The sequence below is a fragment of the Geotrypetes seraphini genome, chromosome 1 (assembly GCF_902459505.1).
Source record: "Geotrypetes seraphini chromosome 1, aGeoSer1.1, whole genome shotgun sequence".
Taxonomy (NCBI): Eukaryota; Metazoa; Chordata; class Amphibia; order Gymnophiona; family Dermophiidae; genus Geotrypetes; species Geotrypetes seraphini.
The window spans coordinates 191746344-191764043 of record NC_047084.1 but is presented as its reverse complement, the minus strand read 5'-3'; the positions used below and the strand labels follow the sequence as shown (position 1 = coordinate 191764043).

The window sequence follows — 17700 nt, the reverse complement described above, 5'->3', positions numbered from 1 at the left end:
TTTTTAATTTTGGGGAGAATCTGTTGTAGAATGTTTCCATCCTGATATCAGTCGGGAGGTTGTTCCAGGTCTTGGTGGATTAAGTTTTATTAAAATTTTATATTCCACTTATCATGCTTCTAAGTGGTTAACACAATATAAAAATATAAAATCGGGTAACGCAGACTATGACAAAAGACGCACAAGAGGGATAAGGGGGAGAACTACATATCGAATAGGATAGAGAGCCACTGAAGGGTTGTACAATAGGAGGAAGTGAAGAGTGTATAAAGAAGTATATATAAGTAGTTACAATATAATCAATGTTTTAAAGAACATACATCATTTTATGTGTCCCATTCAAGTATCAATTCAGTGCTCATTTTGTAAGTTAATACTTTACCAACACTACCAAGTCTGTCTTTCTTTCTCAGAATTTTTTTTAAGGTCCCTAATATATGGTGTCATTCTAGAATAGCATAAAGAATTTGTTCTAGCAAAATTCAATGAAGAATTATGAACAGACATACAGTACATAAACAAATTTACCCCCTCTTTTACAAAACCAGATAAGAACATAAGAATAGTCTTACTGGGTCAGACCAATGGTCCATCAAGTCCAGTAGCCCATTCTAAAGGTAGCCAATCCAGGTCCCTAGTACCTGGTCAAAACCCAAGAAGTAGCAATATTCCATGCTACCGATCCAGGGCAAGCAGTGGTTTTCCCCGTGTCTTTCTCAATAACAGACTATGGACTTTTCATCCAGGAAATTGTCCAAACCTTTCTAAAAACCAGCTATGTTAGCGGTTGCCGCACAGCAAAAGCTCTGAAGCCCTTTAAATCCCTATGGGTTTTGGGGTAGTTACCACAGCGGCTTTGTAAAAGAGGGTGTTACTGTACAAAGCCTTTCTTTAGCCAAACTTAGGATTCCAATTCTATCATTTTTGCTGAAGAAAAATACATTATTAAATTTATATTTTTTTGGGAGTAGAAAGGATGATTTAAGAAGATTGAGGTATTTTTTGTCTACAAAGAATCATAATAACTGGTAACTCTATTTAAAAGAGCGCAAGGGAGCTGTTTTGACCAATGATGTGTTCCAAGTTTCCAAGTTTATTCAATATTTGATTGATCGCTTATTCAACATTCTAAGCGATGTACATAGTATAATAATGAGACTCTAGGCACCCAAATCACCACTTTATGAAAGAAGAGTATTCCCATATAACATGCCCATAAACAGTAAGAAGTAATCCTACTGCTGTACCGCACTTCTTTCAGAGTAACTTCACTATTATATTTAAGGTCCTCAGCGGGCCACCACACACTCAAATCATTTCATAGTGTGGGGCTTTATGCTCCCATTCGTCACTGGACCCTTAACTATGATTATAATTTATGTTGAAAAAGTTTATTATTATTATTAATGCTAAAATTACTTAGCTTATGGTTTAGACGTTAGCCGGGAGGGTTCAGAAACATCAGCCACCAACATGTTTCGCCCGTGTGACTCTAGGGCTTTATCAAGGCTCCCTCTCCCTATTCAGAAATTTTTAGTCATACTTAATGTATGTCTTCTATTTCTGAATAGGGAGAGGGAGCCTTGATAAAGCCCTAGAGTCACACGGGCGAAACATGTTGGTGGCTGATGTTTCTGAACCCTCCCGGCTAACGTCTAAACCATAAGCTAAGTAATTTTAGCATTAATAATAATAATAAACTTTTTCAACATAAATTATAATCATAGTTAAGGGTCCAGTGACGAATGGGAGCATAAAGCCCCACACTATGAAATGATTTGAGTGTGTGGTGGCCCGCTGAGGACCTTAAATATAATAGTGAAGTTACTCTGAAAGAAGTGCGGTACAGCAGTAGGATTACTTCTTACTGTTTATGGACATAGTATAATAATAACATAAGTTAATAGAGGGAGACTGACAATTTCATGTAAAAAAGATGAAAACAAAACACTTAAGACAAACATGGGATACAAGGGGGAAGGAGAAGGGAAAGAAATACAATTTTGAAAAGGCTAACGAAAACATTTATGGTAAACAACATTAGGAAAGGAAGAACAAAGGGAGGCCATAGTAGAACATATGAGATCTATAAAAAACTTTGGTCGGGCCGTGTTGGCTTCTTCTGATCTTATGAATACACTGCACAACAAAGTTTTTGCTTCCTGAACACTGCTGGGTGTTTCTTATAGAATTTTGGGTGCTGATCATGAATATTACATCAAAAATTACCCATCACGTACCATTTCAGAGAAATCTTCAATTTTGTCGTGATTTTTTCTTATATTTGGATGCAAACAATTTTTTCTCCCATAAGTGTCTTATCAACAACGGTTTGTGCCGCCTGGGTATGTCCATGCATAAAATCTAGCCAGGTTGGAAGCTGTTTTATGGAAGATGACATCCTGGGCATGTCTGGGCAGGTCTGAACGAGCTTGCGCTGTCTCACCATGCTATAATGGTGGCTTCCATACACCGATCCTGCTCATTTGGTTAATATAGATAGTCCGTGTGTGTATATAGTATCAGTATAGTAAAGTATAGTAGTATAGTAGCTGTAGCAATATAACAGTAAGTAAGCTTGATGCTATAGACGTTTTGGTGTCGGGCAATATGTCTCGTCGGTGTCGTAACAGCCGCGACACATTCTGCTATATCTGTGGGGAATATACACTTACGCCTCAGAGACGTTCGATGACTGCCCTTGTAAAGAAAGCCTATCATCTGTATTTTGGCTGCAAAATAGGTGATCAAGACAAGCAATGGGCGCCTCACATTTGCTGTGCGACATGTGCTGTTAGTCTGAGAGCCTGGCTCAGAGGTACTCGAAAGACGATGCCATTTGCTGTTCCGATGATATGGCGAGAACAGAAAGACCATGTGACGGACTGTTATTTCTGTTTGACTAATGTGTCTGGTTTCTCTGCCAAAAACAAGAAGTCAATTGAATATCCTAATCTGCCTTCAGCAATGAGACCCATGCCACATGATGACAGTCTTCCAGTTCCGAAACCACCAGAGGATTGGACCTTAGACGAACCAGATGAAGAAACTGCAGTGCAGGGTTCTAACAGTGACATTGACCCGGATTTTGAACCATCCTCATCAGGCGATCCACATCTGATAACACAGTCCGAATTGAACGATTTGGTCAGAGATTTGGGTCTGTCAAAAGCAAAAGCTGAGCTGCTAGGTTCGAGACTGCAGGAATGGTGTTTGCTATCACCAGGTACGAAAATTTCTGTGTTTCGAGACCGGCATCATGATATAACCAAATTTTTTGCACAAGTCGACACTCTCTGTTTCTGTTGTGACATTGAAGGATTGTTCTCGGTCTTTGGTTGTGATCACAACCCGGAAGAGTGGCGTCTTTTCATTGATTCGTCAATGTTAAGCCTGAAAGCTGTTCTGTTGCACAATGGCAACGTTTATCCTTCAGTACCTGTTGGCTATGCAGCACATATGAAAGAAACATATGAGAATATGGAAATGTTACTAAAGTATGTCCAGTATACCAGGTATAACTGGAATATCTGTGGAGACCTCAAAGTCGTTGCTCTGTTACTAGGACTGCAGCTTGGCTATACAAAGTACTGCTGTTTCATCTGCGAATGGGACAGCCGAGACAGAGAGTCGCACTATTCTAGAAAGAACTGGCCACTCCGTAAAAAGTTAGTTCCAGGACAGAAAAATGTAGCACATGAATCGCTTGTTGACCCGACAAAGATATTTTTGCCTCCTCTTCACATTAAACTGGGACTCATGAAGAATTTTGTGAAAGCAATGAACAAGGAAGGGGAAGGTTTTCGTTATTTAAGACAGATGTTCCCAAGAATAACTGATGCCAAGATCAAAGAGGGTATTTTTGTTGGCCCCCAGATCAGACATGTTATGAGTGACAAGCGATTTGAAGATCTGTTAGTTGGGCCGGAAAAAATTGGCTGGAAAGCCTTGAAAGACGTTGTTGACAATTTTCTGGGCAATTACAGAGCCCCAAACTACATTCAGCTGGTAGACAAACTTCTCAAAGCATACAAGAGAATGAAGTGCAATATGTCACTCAAGATTCATTTCCTCCATTCACACTTGGACTTCTTCCCCGCAAATCTCGGTGCTGTGAGTGACGAGCACGGTGAAAGGTTTCATCAAGACATAGCTACGATGGAGAAACGATACCAGGGCAATTGGAATCCGTCAATGCTTGCCGACTATTGTTGGATGCTACAACGTGATGCACCAGACACTGAATATAAAAGAAACTCGGGAGCAAAACACTTTTAATTCTGTTTCATTTAGTCGCTTGTGCGAAACGTAAACTTGACTATATATTTTATTGTCAGTAAACATAAAAATGTCTATTTCTCATAGTTCTTACGTGATGCAGTAAAACCAAAACCATATTTGAGCATACCAAGTTGGTACCTGTCATAATCACCAAAAACTTTTCAGGAATCAAGACTTAACCAAAAAATTGTTGTGCAGTGATATCAGAAGTAGGTGGCTCACAATTTTGTATCTCATTCATAGAATTACAAAATATGTACACATTATCAATGATAATCTAAATCTAAAAGGGAACTTTACTAATATGGGCTAAGGGAATTATACATGTCTTTTGCTGAATAATGCATGTTAAATTGCAAAAATGTACATTAATGCATTATTTTTTTACCTTAATACACAATAATAAAGAACTGCAAAGTATGGAAGTCAGGGGTGTCAAACTCAATCACATAAGGGGCAAAAATCTAAAACATAGTCGTGGGCTGAATTTTTATTAAGATACTTAGGGGTCCTTTTATTACAGTACACTAACTAATTTAGCACGTACTAAATGCGCAACTTAATAAAATTAAGTCTTAGTAGAAGTATAGGGTTGCAACCTCTCCAACCCCACGCTGGCTCTGTGATGTAAACAAAATAAATAAAAAAGACTTTTCCTCTCTCTTTTAGGTCCTAGTTCACGCTTACTGTCTAACACCAGCTCTGGCAGGATACACATTTCAAATCTGACATATTGTAATCACAAAACAGAAAATAGAATTATTTTTCTACCTTTTGTTGTCTGATCATTATTCAAATCAAGTTGGTCCCAGGCTCTGGTTGTCTTCTGATAACTCGCTTGCCAGGCTCTCCTGCCCTTTTGTTGTTTTCTTCTTTTTCCGTGCTAACCATCTATCTTCCATCTCTGTCCTCCACTTTCGTTTCCTTTCCCTCCCCCAGAGATCTGGCATCTTTCCTTTTTTTTGTCTCCATCCCCGCAGCTGCAGCGATGGACCCCCACCATACCCAGATCCACCATCTCTCCTTTTCTCAACTACCCTTTTATCCATCATCTCTTCCTACTTCCCCACCACCCAAGGGTCCACCATCTTTCTCTTTCTCTTCCCAACTACCCTCCTATCCAGTATCTCTATCCCCCTCCACATCATCCCTTGTGTCCAACTTTTCTTCTTTTCTGTTCCTTCCCTCCCTCCATCCCATTGTCCACCACCTCTCTCCCTCTCCTCAGCCTGTTATGTTCGCTACAGCATTGGCGATCCTCTGCAGGCTGCTTTGAAGTTGAGACCGGGAAGCCAGGATGCAGGGAAGGAAGGAACATAGGGCAAAATCTAATTACCCTGTGGGCCAAAAGTTTGACACCCCTGATGTAAGTGCATGCAAAGCATTTCATTATTATGCAAAATAAATGGCTTGTGTTTAATCTCATAAGCTACACTTTTTATGGCAAAATAGGGCATTATCTTTCCTCCTTAGGAGCATTAAGTCACTAACAGCCAATGCACTATCAGACCATTCCCCCACCGCCACCACAACCACCACTAAGTACCCCTAATCTCACCTATTGAGGTTTCAGGAACCCTCACACCCAGACCTTAACCCAGTATCTACCAGTAGTTTCCCTAGTGACTACTAGTTGGAGGGAAGAAGGGAGAAATATCAGACACTCCTCCCTCTTTGGTTCCTGGAAACAACATAGTTGCATCAACCCCCTAGTGGTAGTCTTGTGATACTACTGCAAGAGGCTCAAGCTGCTAAATTCTCCACTTCATTGTGCCCAAACACTATTTTGATAGTACTGCTAAAAATTCTATTATCCCAGTACTATCTAGATACCGTCTCATTCTTTAACAGATTGCCTAAATTTAAGTAGCTCCGCATGTTTACATTTATAGAATATTTCTATCTACACTCCTAAGTGTACATAAAAGGCAGCAATGCCTAAGCACTATTCTACATTTATATACAAAAATTCAAGGGTGATGTTCACCTGGAATGAGCATGGGCAAGGCATAGGCGGGGACCACTATTTACACAATTATAGAATACTGTATTTTACACAGGTAAATGTCATATTTAGGCCATCACATTTACACTAGTCACAGACCTGGCATATGTGCACGTCTAAATGTAGGTGTGCGGATGCAGGTAAATGTTGGCTTTCTATAATGGAATATCACTCAGATGCCATTATAGAACATAATAGATGCTCCCCAAGCCACATTGGGCCTCATAAAAGAATTGCCTATGCAGTGCACTTATCCACACTGCAACATCTGCCATCCAGACAAGAACTTTTCAATATTGGACCAAATATTTTTAACTAATATCATGTGCCATGGTTCCTACGTATCTCTTTCTCCATATCTATTCTTCAGCTGCATGTGATACACTTGTGCTAGTGATGATATCTGCATAGGGTTCCAAGGAAGTATGAAAAGTAGCACCCCCATTTATTTAAAAGACATAATGGTTGAAGTGGCTAAGTAGGAGGAATATATTTAATAGACTTTTTTTGAAGACCAAACTAACCCCCTCTTTTATGAACGCATAGCGCAGGTTCTAGCGCCGACAGTGGCAGTAACTGCTCCGACGCTCATAGAATTCCTATAAGCGTCAGAGCAGTTAGTGCCACTGCTGGCGCTAAAACCTGCGCTATGCGTTCATAAAAGAGGGGGCAATTTTGGGACCCTTTTGCCAAGCTGTGCTAAAATGTGTGTTGTCAGATCCCCAGTGCCCACGGAAGCCACTTTTAGCATGGCATTAAAATGGCCCCATTTTCCATTTTTTTCTATTAAAGGTCATGTGTTTATTTCCCCACTGTAGGTGGTAAGAGCTCATTCACTAACTATAAGCCAATCAGCTAGCAGCGACGTAGTTGTGCTAACCGATTAGTGCAGGACATGCCTACTTCTCTACCACCAGTGCTAAAAAAAAAAATAAATTCTGTTTTTTAGTGAGCGGGTAGCATGCGCAAATCCCAAAACTACAGTGAGATGCCTGAGCACGCCCTGCGGTAGTACTTTTTAATCTGCCTTAAGCATGTATTAATGTTTACTGCAGCTTAGTAAAAGGACCCCATTATGGTTTTTTCAATGCACACAAATATATTTCATTCTGATAACTAACCTCTCTTGTGCAGTTTTCTGCTATGAGTCCACTAATAGACAAGTCAGTTTATTTTACATTTATGGGTTTTCCATGTTATTTAAAAAGATTTTCAGCTTGATAGTAAGCAGGAAAATTGTATCTGCTTTGAAAAAGCTAAAATACAGAGGAATATTTTGCCTACAACCTCATAAGAATTTGGATTTATATATTTATGTTTTCCATGTTATTAAATCCATATGTCAACAGCATATCAAAATTAGAAATGCTGTTGAAACAAATACAAAATTTGAGAGGAGGCCTGCAGAGCAGGGTATCTCCTGTTAGAATCCAATGAAGCTAAACTAACCCATTTCAGTCAGTCATATCTATGGAGGTAAATAACAAATTACATTTTAACGCAATAAAAAAGCAGAATAAAATAGTTTCCCACCTACCCCCACTCCCATATAACCATTCACATGTGTGCAAAAAGTAGTGGCAAAGACTTTTAATTCAATGATATGCAAAGCAGAGGTTCAGCAGTAAAAAAAAATCTATTCTTCCAAAACTTAATTGCCGAGTAATCCAGTTCCTGGTGCACATCAAAGACCACTCTTTCTTGGCTCCCCAAGTCCAACTGCTCTCATCAATAAGTAAGTTTAAAGCATGATCAAATTTGTTCTCTAGTCACCTGAATCCTGTTGTTAAACTATTGTGTGTGCTCCTTCATGCATCCTAAGATTACACAACTTCTTGGAGATGTCTTCAGGAGGAATTTATAATAGCACCCTTAATTGAAAGCTGGCTGCTGGATTATATTTTATCACCATTTGCTCTGCAGTTCTACTGTGAATAACATGATGAAGTGTCTAAGTATTTTTTAATTCTCTTTTTTTTTTACACTTATTGATCACAGCCTTTGCAATCTCATCAACTCTCACTCTAGTTCTAGTTGCCTAACATTGTCTATACTTATCCAATACTAAAGACTACATTTAAAAAAATCATACTTAACTATGGCTAAACACGCTAGTTCCAGTAAAAACATCAATTTGCATATTTTGTATTGGCTCTATATACAGTAGACTCTCTGTTAACCAGGGGCTCCTTTTACAAAGGCGCGCTAGGGCCTTAACGCGCGGAATAGCGCGCGCTAGAATGCCATGTGCGCTAGGCGCTACCGCCTCCTTTTGAGCAGGCGGTAGAGTTTTGGCTAGCGCGCGTGCTAATCTGGTGCATGCGGTAAAACCCCTAGCGCACCTTCGTAAAAGGAGCCCTAGAACTCAAGTAACCAGAACTCTCAAGTAACCAGCACAAAAAAAATCAAAGAAATACTGTAATACTTTAAATAAAAATGAAAATAAAATCAATTTCTGGTGGAAATTTAAGTATAAATTGGCATGCCACACCTGAGTACGCCCACGCTTTGCCTACCACATATCCGTTAGTTTGTCTGGAACAGTTTATGGTATGGCATACTATGGGGTATAGTATTAGTTAGGCCTATTTTTAATAGTAACTCTCAAGTACCCATAAACTACATTTATTCAGCATCTATCAATCCCCATGGGTGCTGGTTAACTGAGAGTCTGCTGTATTAGTTGATCTCAATCCAATGCCCTAACACACAGGTGTCAAAGTCGGTCCTCGAGGACCGCAATCCAGTCAGGTTTTCAGGATTTCCCCAATGAATATGCATGAGATCTATTAGCATACAATCAAAGTAGTGCATGCAAATAGATCTCATGCATATTCATTAGAGACATCCTGAAAATCCGGCAGGATTGCGGCCCTCGAGGACTGATTTTGACACCCCTGCAAACATAACACATTATTTAACAGCATTTCCTTATTAAAATATTCCAAAAGGTATTAGGAGACATGTCTGAAAGTGATGAAATCAAAGTTAACTTACCATTGTCGCTGTCAGACTTGTTTTCATGCTCTGTGTCGGTCAGTGTGAGGGCTGAGTTGGAACGACTGGACAGACAGGAACTGCGCCCTGATTTGACCCCTCTGCCCCAAAGTCTCATGGCATGCTCTGGAGACATTACACCTTCATTTTCAGTATCAGCATCTGACCCTGCACTAATAGAATAACCTCTGTGCGGGAGCCCCATTTCAGCACAAAACGCCAGACCTCTTCGACTTGCTGGTTCGCAAACTCCTAACTGCCTTAGGGTAAAATTCTGTCCTAATTAGGAGAAAGAAAAAAATAACAAAATGTATGTTTAATAGATTTATTGGGTATCATGGGAGGAAAATTGTTTTAATCATCATGAGGGCAATTCTATAACAGAGTACCTAAGATAAGAGGATAAACGTGTCTTCTTCAAGCCTATTCTATAGAGAAAAATAGGCAGCTACTTTTCCTCACAGAATACCACCACAAGTGCCAGAAAAAAACACATTTAATGCTTGATCACCGCACCAGCCTTATAGCTGGTGTAAATGCCTGTGCCCAGATGTTATCCAGAATATATGAAAACTATAGAGTACTGAAATTCACATATGTATTTGCACACTCTGCCCATAAGCAAGCCTACAGACAAATCAGTTTAAATGGGATGTCATAAATCATGCAGAGAAAACACACCAATAGCAAATCAATGTCCCAGCGATTCTTCAATTAAACATTTTATGAACCACAAATTTTTTGTATATGCATATTTTTTGTATATTTTTTAAAATTTTATGTAGTTTTTATAGATATCTTTAAGGAACCCAACACATGTTATTGAACTACCAGAAGTAGCATATTTAAAGCAAACTGCTCTTCATAGTTTATCACTCACCTTAAATCAGGCTGGCTAATCTCACTGATTTTTCAGGAACAGCACCTCTGCCATCCGGTGCTGCTCCTCTTCAGACCAGCGACTTCGGGCCGCGTGGGAGCCCTGCTCCGCCCCCGAAACCCCCTGCAAGCCTCACTGATTTTTCAGGAACAGCACCTCTGCCATCCGGTGCTGCTCCTCTTCAGACCAGCGACTTCGGGCCGCGTGGGAGCCCTGCTCCGCCCCCGAAACCCCCTGCAAGCCTCACTGATTTTTCAGGAACAGCACCTCTGCCATCCGGTGCTGCTCCTCTTCAGACCAGCGACTTCGGGCCGCGTGGGAGCCCTGCTCCGCCCCCGAAACCCCCTGCAAGCCTCACTGATTTTTCAGGAACAGCACCTCTGCCATCCGGTGCTGCTCCTCTTCAGACCAGCGACTTCGGGCCGCGTGGGAGCCCTGCTCCGCCCCCGAAACCCCCTGCAAGCCTCACTGATTTTTCAGGAACAGCATCTCTGCCATCCGGTGCTGCTCCTCTTCAGACCAGCGACTTCGGGCCGCGTGGGAGCCCTGCTCCGCCCCCAAAACCCCCTGCAAGCCTCACTGATTTTTCAGGAACAGCACCTCTGCCATCCGGTGCTGCTCCTCTTCAGACCAGCGACTTCGGACCGCGTGAGAGTCCAACTCCGCCATCCGAGCCCTCTGTGACTCAATCTTTGTCTCTATTTCTGTCAAGTCTCTTAATAACTGTACAGCTCTATCCTAACCTAGTCAACTACCCCTATTCAAGCCCCACTAAGGCTCTCCTGATTCTATTCATTGCTTATATTTGACAAAGATCTTCAGATTCTATTCAACTGTTTTTGCTCTGCTCTCAATAGATTCTACTTTCTTCTCCAGTCCAGCTAAAGACCCCCAGATTTCACTCAATTATCTATCCCCTACTAAGGATCTCCAGATTTTTCTTAACTGCTTAAGCCCCTGCCCAATTACCAGTCCCACCAGATACTATCCAACAGTTTTAGTCCTGCCCAATCGTCCTGCTCTCCTCAACTCCAAGCCTCCCGCTATTCTCGCCTCCCACCCTTCAAAGGTCCTCCAAACACCCCACCATGAATACACAACTATGGATCCTCCTTTTCCTTATCTGCTCATCCTCCAATCCCTCCTTCTGCCTGAACCCTCCCTCCCCTAACTTACTGAACCCCATCACTGTCAGTCCCATCCACCCTGGTGCAAAAATCCTCACGCTTTTGCGCACCAGAAGTCACCCCTCCAAAAAATCCCCCCGAAAAATCAATCACGCCTCCTTAAAGCCCATTCCCCCTGCCGACCCTCCAAGCCACTCCTCAGACTCTCTCACCCCAGTCCCATCTCTATACTGCAACGCCAGATCCGCATGCAACAAAACCCAAATATTGAAGGATCTTCTTGAAGATCTGAACCCCGGATTCTTATTCATCACTGAAACTTGGATCGCAAAAGACGACACATTCTCTCAAAACGAACTCTGTCCCCACGGTTACCAAGGCCTCTTCTCCCCCAGAATTAAACGAAAAGGAGGTGGTCTGGCACTCCTCCATAAATCATTCTTCGACGTCCAACTTCTAGAAAAGGGTAGCCATGCCTTCCTTGAATACATGCTCGCCTCTGTCAATGACGAGCTCCACCCACACCCACTAGGTATCCTGCTCTTATATCGGCCTCCTTCATCCCCCTGGAACAAGTCATCTGACCTCGTCCTTGAGACCATTACAAACGCCTTCCTCAAATTCCAAAGATTACTAATCATTGGAGATATCAATCTTCACATAAACGATACCACCAACAAGGATGCAATCGATCTCAACAACTTCCTCACCTCTTTAGGCTTCCCCCCCCCGGCTCCCTCCCCAACCCATGAAAAAGGGCATGCGCTAGACATCATCAGCTTCATCGACCTCACCGTATACAAAACTTCGATCGACGACACCCGCTGGGAACCCGTCCCTTGGTCCGACCACTTCCTAGGGGCTTTCTGCCTCCCCGTTTTCATGTCCCTCCTCGACCCCCCTCCCCCTCATTCCTCCAATCCCATTACCTTCCGAAAAAAAATTACAAGCGATTTGTTCTGGGCCAAATTCCTCAACCTAATCCCAACCATCCCAAACCCTTCAAACCCTGAATCCAACTGGCACAATTGGACCACCCTCTCTGAGACCACCTACCACTCCCTTGCTCCTCTAACCACAAAATCTGTCTCCTACTCCCGCAAGGCCCCCTGGTATCTTCCCTACCACAGACAACTAAAGCAGAAATGTCGAACACTGGAACGTCAATGGAAAAAATCCAAATCCCCCACCGACAGACAGTCCTGGAGGGCTCTTATCAAGTTCTACAACACGGAATTAAAAAAATCAAGGAAGAACTACTACGGCAACAAAATCTCCAGATCCAACAACCAAAGTAACACTTTGTTCAACATTTGGCGTTCCTTATCCACTAAACATGATTCCTCCACATCCCCCTCTTCTCCATCTGCTAACGATCTAGCAAAATTCTTCAATCAGAAAGTGACTACCTTACGATGCTCCTTCCCCCCTACACCTGCCTACAACTCTCTGGTGCTCACTATCTCCAACCCTAATCTAACCGAGACCAATCACATCCCAGCCGATAGATTCTGGACCGCCTTCGAGCTCGTTTCTGATTCCCAGGTCTCTAAACTCTGCCTCAAGTTAAAATCCTGCGCCTGTATTTTGGATCCTTTCCCCTCCTACTTATACGAGAACATTCCAGCACAGGCCATCTCATCTCTTACCAAACTTCTAAATTCCGCCCTGCTCTCAGGCCTATTTACTACAGAAATGGGACACATTTCCCTATCCCCTCTTTTGAAAAAAGCTGATCTGGACCCCTCCACTCCTTCCAGCTATCGCCCAATAGCTAACATCCCTCTCCTGACCAAAATGCTGGAGTCCATCATAGCCACCCAACTCTCATCCTATCTTGAGAGATTCTCCATTCTCCTACCCTACCAACATGGATTCAGACCCAACTACAGCACTGAATCCCTCTTAGCCTCCTTAATTTCAAAAGTCCAACAACTCCACTCACGCAATAAGTTTGCTGTTCTTCTTCAATTTGACCTCTCCGCAGCTTTCGACATTGTCCACCATGACATACTAATCCTCCAACTTTCTGAAATTGGCATAAGTTCCACAGTCCTAGACTGGTTCTCAAAATTCTTACGTTCCCGCTCCTACCTCGTTAGCACGAATGGTACCTCATCCTCCCCTTGGAAACCGATCTGCGGAGTCCCTCAGGGATCACCTCTATCCCCGATTCTTTTCAATGTTTATATGTCCTCCCTGAAACTCCTCCAACTATCCACCTCTGAAACACTTTACACCTACGCCGATGACATCCTTATACTTCTAGAGACCGACTCTAACCTCACCAACCTCTCTGATAACATCTCATCTTGTATAAAAAATCTCCAATCCTGGGCCCTCACCGTTCAAATGAAGCTAAATGAGACCAAAACAAAACTACTTTGGCTCGGCCCGAAACTGGATCAGCTACCCTCCCACATCCCACTTCCCTCTGGCACCAACTTGCAGCTTGAGCACTCTAGCAAAGTTCTGGGAATCATCATCGACTCTACACTGTCCTTTAACGACCACATCAACTCCCTAGTAAAAAAATGCTTTTTCAATCTTCATATGCTAAGAAAAGTCAGATCCTGCTTCCACCAACAACACTTCGCTGTCCTAGTCCAATCCATCATCTTATCCAGACTTGATTACTGCAACTCCATCTACCTAAGCCTAACAAAGAAAAGTCTCCTCAGACTCCAACGGATTCAAAATACCGCGGCTAAACTAATCTTCACAAAGGGCAAATTCGACCATGTCTCCCCGCTTCTGTCTAAACTTCACTGGCTCCCAGTCACCCTCAGGGTTCGCTACAAGTGCGCCTGTCTCACCTTCAAATCTCTTCACGGCATCCTTCCTCCCCTCTTTCCACTATCCTGGCTCTCGAGTACCCACTCCACCAGATCCACTCAGAAATTTAAACTATCCTTCCCATCTCTAAATGGCATTTCCCATGCAGGAAAACTTGGAACATCCCTCCTCTTCAGGATCACCGAGCTGTGGAACAGCTTCTCCGCCCATCTTCGGAGTTCGACCTCCCTCCAACACTTCAGAAAACATCTGAAAACCTGGCTCTTCTCCAAAATGTAACCACCCCCCATCCCCCATTATTCAAAGCCCTCTTTCCCTCCTATCTAACAGCCCTTCCCATTGTAGTTCCTTTCTCTATTTTAATTCCTGTAAACCGTGTCGAGCTCCACTTCCGTGGAGATGACGCGGTATATAAACCTAAGGTTTAGTTTAGTTTAGTTTAGTTTGAAGAGGGCTTTAAACTAGAAGTGATGGGGCAGGGTGATCAAAGCTCTCTAGTGAGTATAAGCTCTCAGGTAAGTAATAATAATAATAAAAATAATATTAGCTTTATTTATATCCCGTCATACCTTTTCAGTTCAAGATGGTATACAACAAGTGGAGCTGTAAGGACAGTGAGGTTACATCTGTTAGATTTAGGAGGGATAGATAGATAGATAGGTGATTGGGAGAAAAGGGGGACGGGATGTGTAAGGCATGGTGGGTGTTCAGCAGAACTGAAGGGTCAGATAAATCTGTTGAACAGGTGGGTTTTTAGTGATTTTCTGATGAATGGTATGTTAGTGAGTTCAGGATTAGGCCACTTTAAGGTATTGTTCCAGATCCCTGCTTGGAAGGAGAGTGTCCTGTTGAGGAATCTTTTGAATTTGTATCTTTTGGATGAAGGAAATGTGTTCCGTGTGAAAAGTGGAGTTTGTCCTGTAGGGTGAGGTGTTTCAGAAGATAGTGGGTGTGGTGTGGAAGAGAGTCTTGAAGCAGAGGCAACCAAATTTGAAGATAATTCTGGCCTCAATAGGTAGCCAGTGAAATTTCTTGTAGTATGGGGTGATATGGTTGGATTTTTTCAAGCCAAATATTAGTCAAACAGCTGTGTTCTGGATAAGTCTGTTTATTGATGGGGTTTTTTTGAGATCCTATGTAGATTATGTTTTAGTAGTCCAGTGAGCTTAGGATCAGAGAAAAGTGGAGTTTGTCTGTTTATTGATGGGTTTTTTTTGAGATCCTATGTAGATTATGTTTTAGTAGTCCAGTGAGCTTAGGATCAGGGAAAAGTGGAGTTTGTCCTGTAGGGTGAGGTGTTTCAGAAGATAGTGGGTGTGGTGTGGAAGAGAGTCTTGAAGCAGAGGCAACCAAATTTGAAGATAATTCTGGCCTCAATAGGTAGCCAGTGAAATTTCTTGTAGTATGGAGTGATATGGTTGGATTTTTTCAAGCCAAATATTAGTCAAACAGCTGTGTTCTGGATAAGTCTGTTTATTGATGGGTTTTTTTTAAGATCCTATGTAGATTATGTTTTAGTAGTCCAGTGAGCTTAGGATCAGGGACTGGACCAGCAGTCTGAATGATGTAAAATCGAACTATGGTTTTAGGGTGCGTAGTTTCCATAGTAAGTGGAAACATTTTTTAAATTAGGATGTTGGCATGGGCTTCTAGTTGCTGATCTAGGGTGACTCCTAGGATTTTGATGATAGGGTTAATTGGGAAATTTGTTCCATTTAGGTTGTTAGTAGATTCGGTTGGTTTGTTGTTGGGGAGGCCATAAATATCTTGGTCTTTTCTGGATTTAGATTTAGTTTGAAGTTTGTTGACCATTGTTCTACTTGGTTGATGATAGATGAGAGGAAGTGTCTGGTTTCGGTTGACAGTGTAGAGATGGGGATGATGATTGTGATGTCATCAGTATAGATATATGATTGGAAGTTCAGTTTGGATAGTTCCTGGCCTAGGGAGGACAAGTACAGGTTGAATAGGGTGGGGGATAAAGGGGTGCTTTGGGGGGATACCACACGGGCTGGTCCAAGCCTGGGAGTAGTTTGCTTGCTGATGACTTGGTAGGATCGGTTTTTTAAGAAGTCTTTAAACCAGTTGAGTACGTGGCCCGAGATACCTATGGCGTCTAGACAGCTGAGTAGGATGTTGTGGTCCACCAGGTCGAACACACTGCTAAGGTCAAATTGGAGTATTAGTGCAAGTTTCCTTGAGCTGAGTAGTTGTCTAACGTCATCTAACGTTCCCACTTCTGAATTGCTCTCCCAGAGCTTTTGGGAGCCTCATCTGAGTATGTGCAGGTAGCCCTATATATACCTGTGCTGGCCTTCTCTAATCCAGTGATTCCCCTAGCTTGAATTTGCAGTGTCACCCGTAGGAGAAAAGAGAGGGTCTGTGTAGCTGACTTATCCTGCTGTCCACGGAGAACTCCCGTTACAGGTAAGTAACTTTGCTTTCTCCATGGACAAGCAGTCTAAGTCAGCCACACTTTGGTGACTCTCCAGCTGTGGGGTGCAGAGAGTGAACAAGACGGGGTCCCTATGGTGGTGGTTCCCTCTGCAGCCCACTACCTTGCTGCGGTAGGGTGAGACTGCAGATTGTGTTGATGAAAGAGAGAGAAAACCCCATTTAAGAGACCAGTCAGTGGCTATGTTTTGTAACCGTTAGGAACTTTATTTGGCCTTTAGAACTTGACCAATAACTCTTTTTTTATTTTTTTATTTACCAACATGGTAAGGAATATATCTTTATAACAGATCTGGTTCTCCCTATGTAATCAGAGAACACGAGTATATCACCGACATGGTGTTTGTGTAACAAGTTGTTTTTTTAAACTGTGCAATACTGCGCTAAACTGTGCCAACATGGCAGAATGTAAACTGTCTGACAATCTTGTCTATCTTATTCAGACTAATAGTCATGTTTAGCTAATCCTGGTACTGTCATTTGTTCTCAGGGTCTAGCCATTCTCTGTGTGGGGCTTTGCTGCAGTTCGTAGCACCTACACTGAATACCTCTATATGGATGGGTAAAGGGGACAATGTCTGGAAAGCAGTATATATTAATGCTCGAAGTATGAGAAACAAGATTCTGGATCTAGAAGTTGTGATGGAAGAAGAGGAGTTGGATATAGTGGCGATCGCAGAGAACCATGACTGGGATGTAGTTATACCTGGCTATAATCTGTTCAGGAAAGACAGGGTAGGAAGAAAAGGAGGAGGAATAGCGTTATATGTTAAAGATCATATTAAAGCCATACAATTGCAGGATCTGCAGGGCAAGGAAGAGGCACTGTGGATCAATTTGGAAAGAGGGAATGGTGGATATATTTACATTGGTGTGATATGCAGGCCTCCTTCACAGATGGAAAAAGTAGATAGAAATTTAATAGTAGACATTCAGAATATATCTAAAAAAGGAGAAGTGTTGCTAATAGGTGATTTTAACATGCCAGATGCTGATTGGGGTATTCCTATCGCGGGGTCCTCTAGAAGCAGAGAGATTCTGGATTCTGTTTAATGAGAACTGTTCCAGCAGTTGGTAATGGAACCCATAAGGGATGAGGTAATATTGGTCTTAGTGCTTACAAATGGGAAAAGTGTTTCTGATGTTACAGTGGGTGATCA

At 42.2% G+C, this 17700-nt stretch overlaps 1 protein-coding gene across 3 annotated transcripts in view; it reads right to left on the bottom strand.

The window, feature by feature from the left end:
• TENM3 (teneurin transmembrane protein 3) overlaps positions 1 to 17700 on the bottom strand; it is a 2583516-nt gene that overhangs the window by 1046514 nt on the left and 1519302 nt on the right. For all 3 annotated transcript variants that reach the window (XM_033942956.1, XM_033942961.1, XM_033942964.1), the window contains one exon: positions 9284 to 9562. In XM_033942956.1, coding sequence (XP_033798847.1) covers positions 9284 to 9562 — 279 coding nt within the window. The remainder of the gene's footprint in view (positions 1 to 9283; positions 9563 to 17700) is intronic.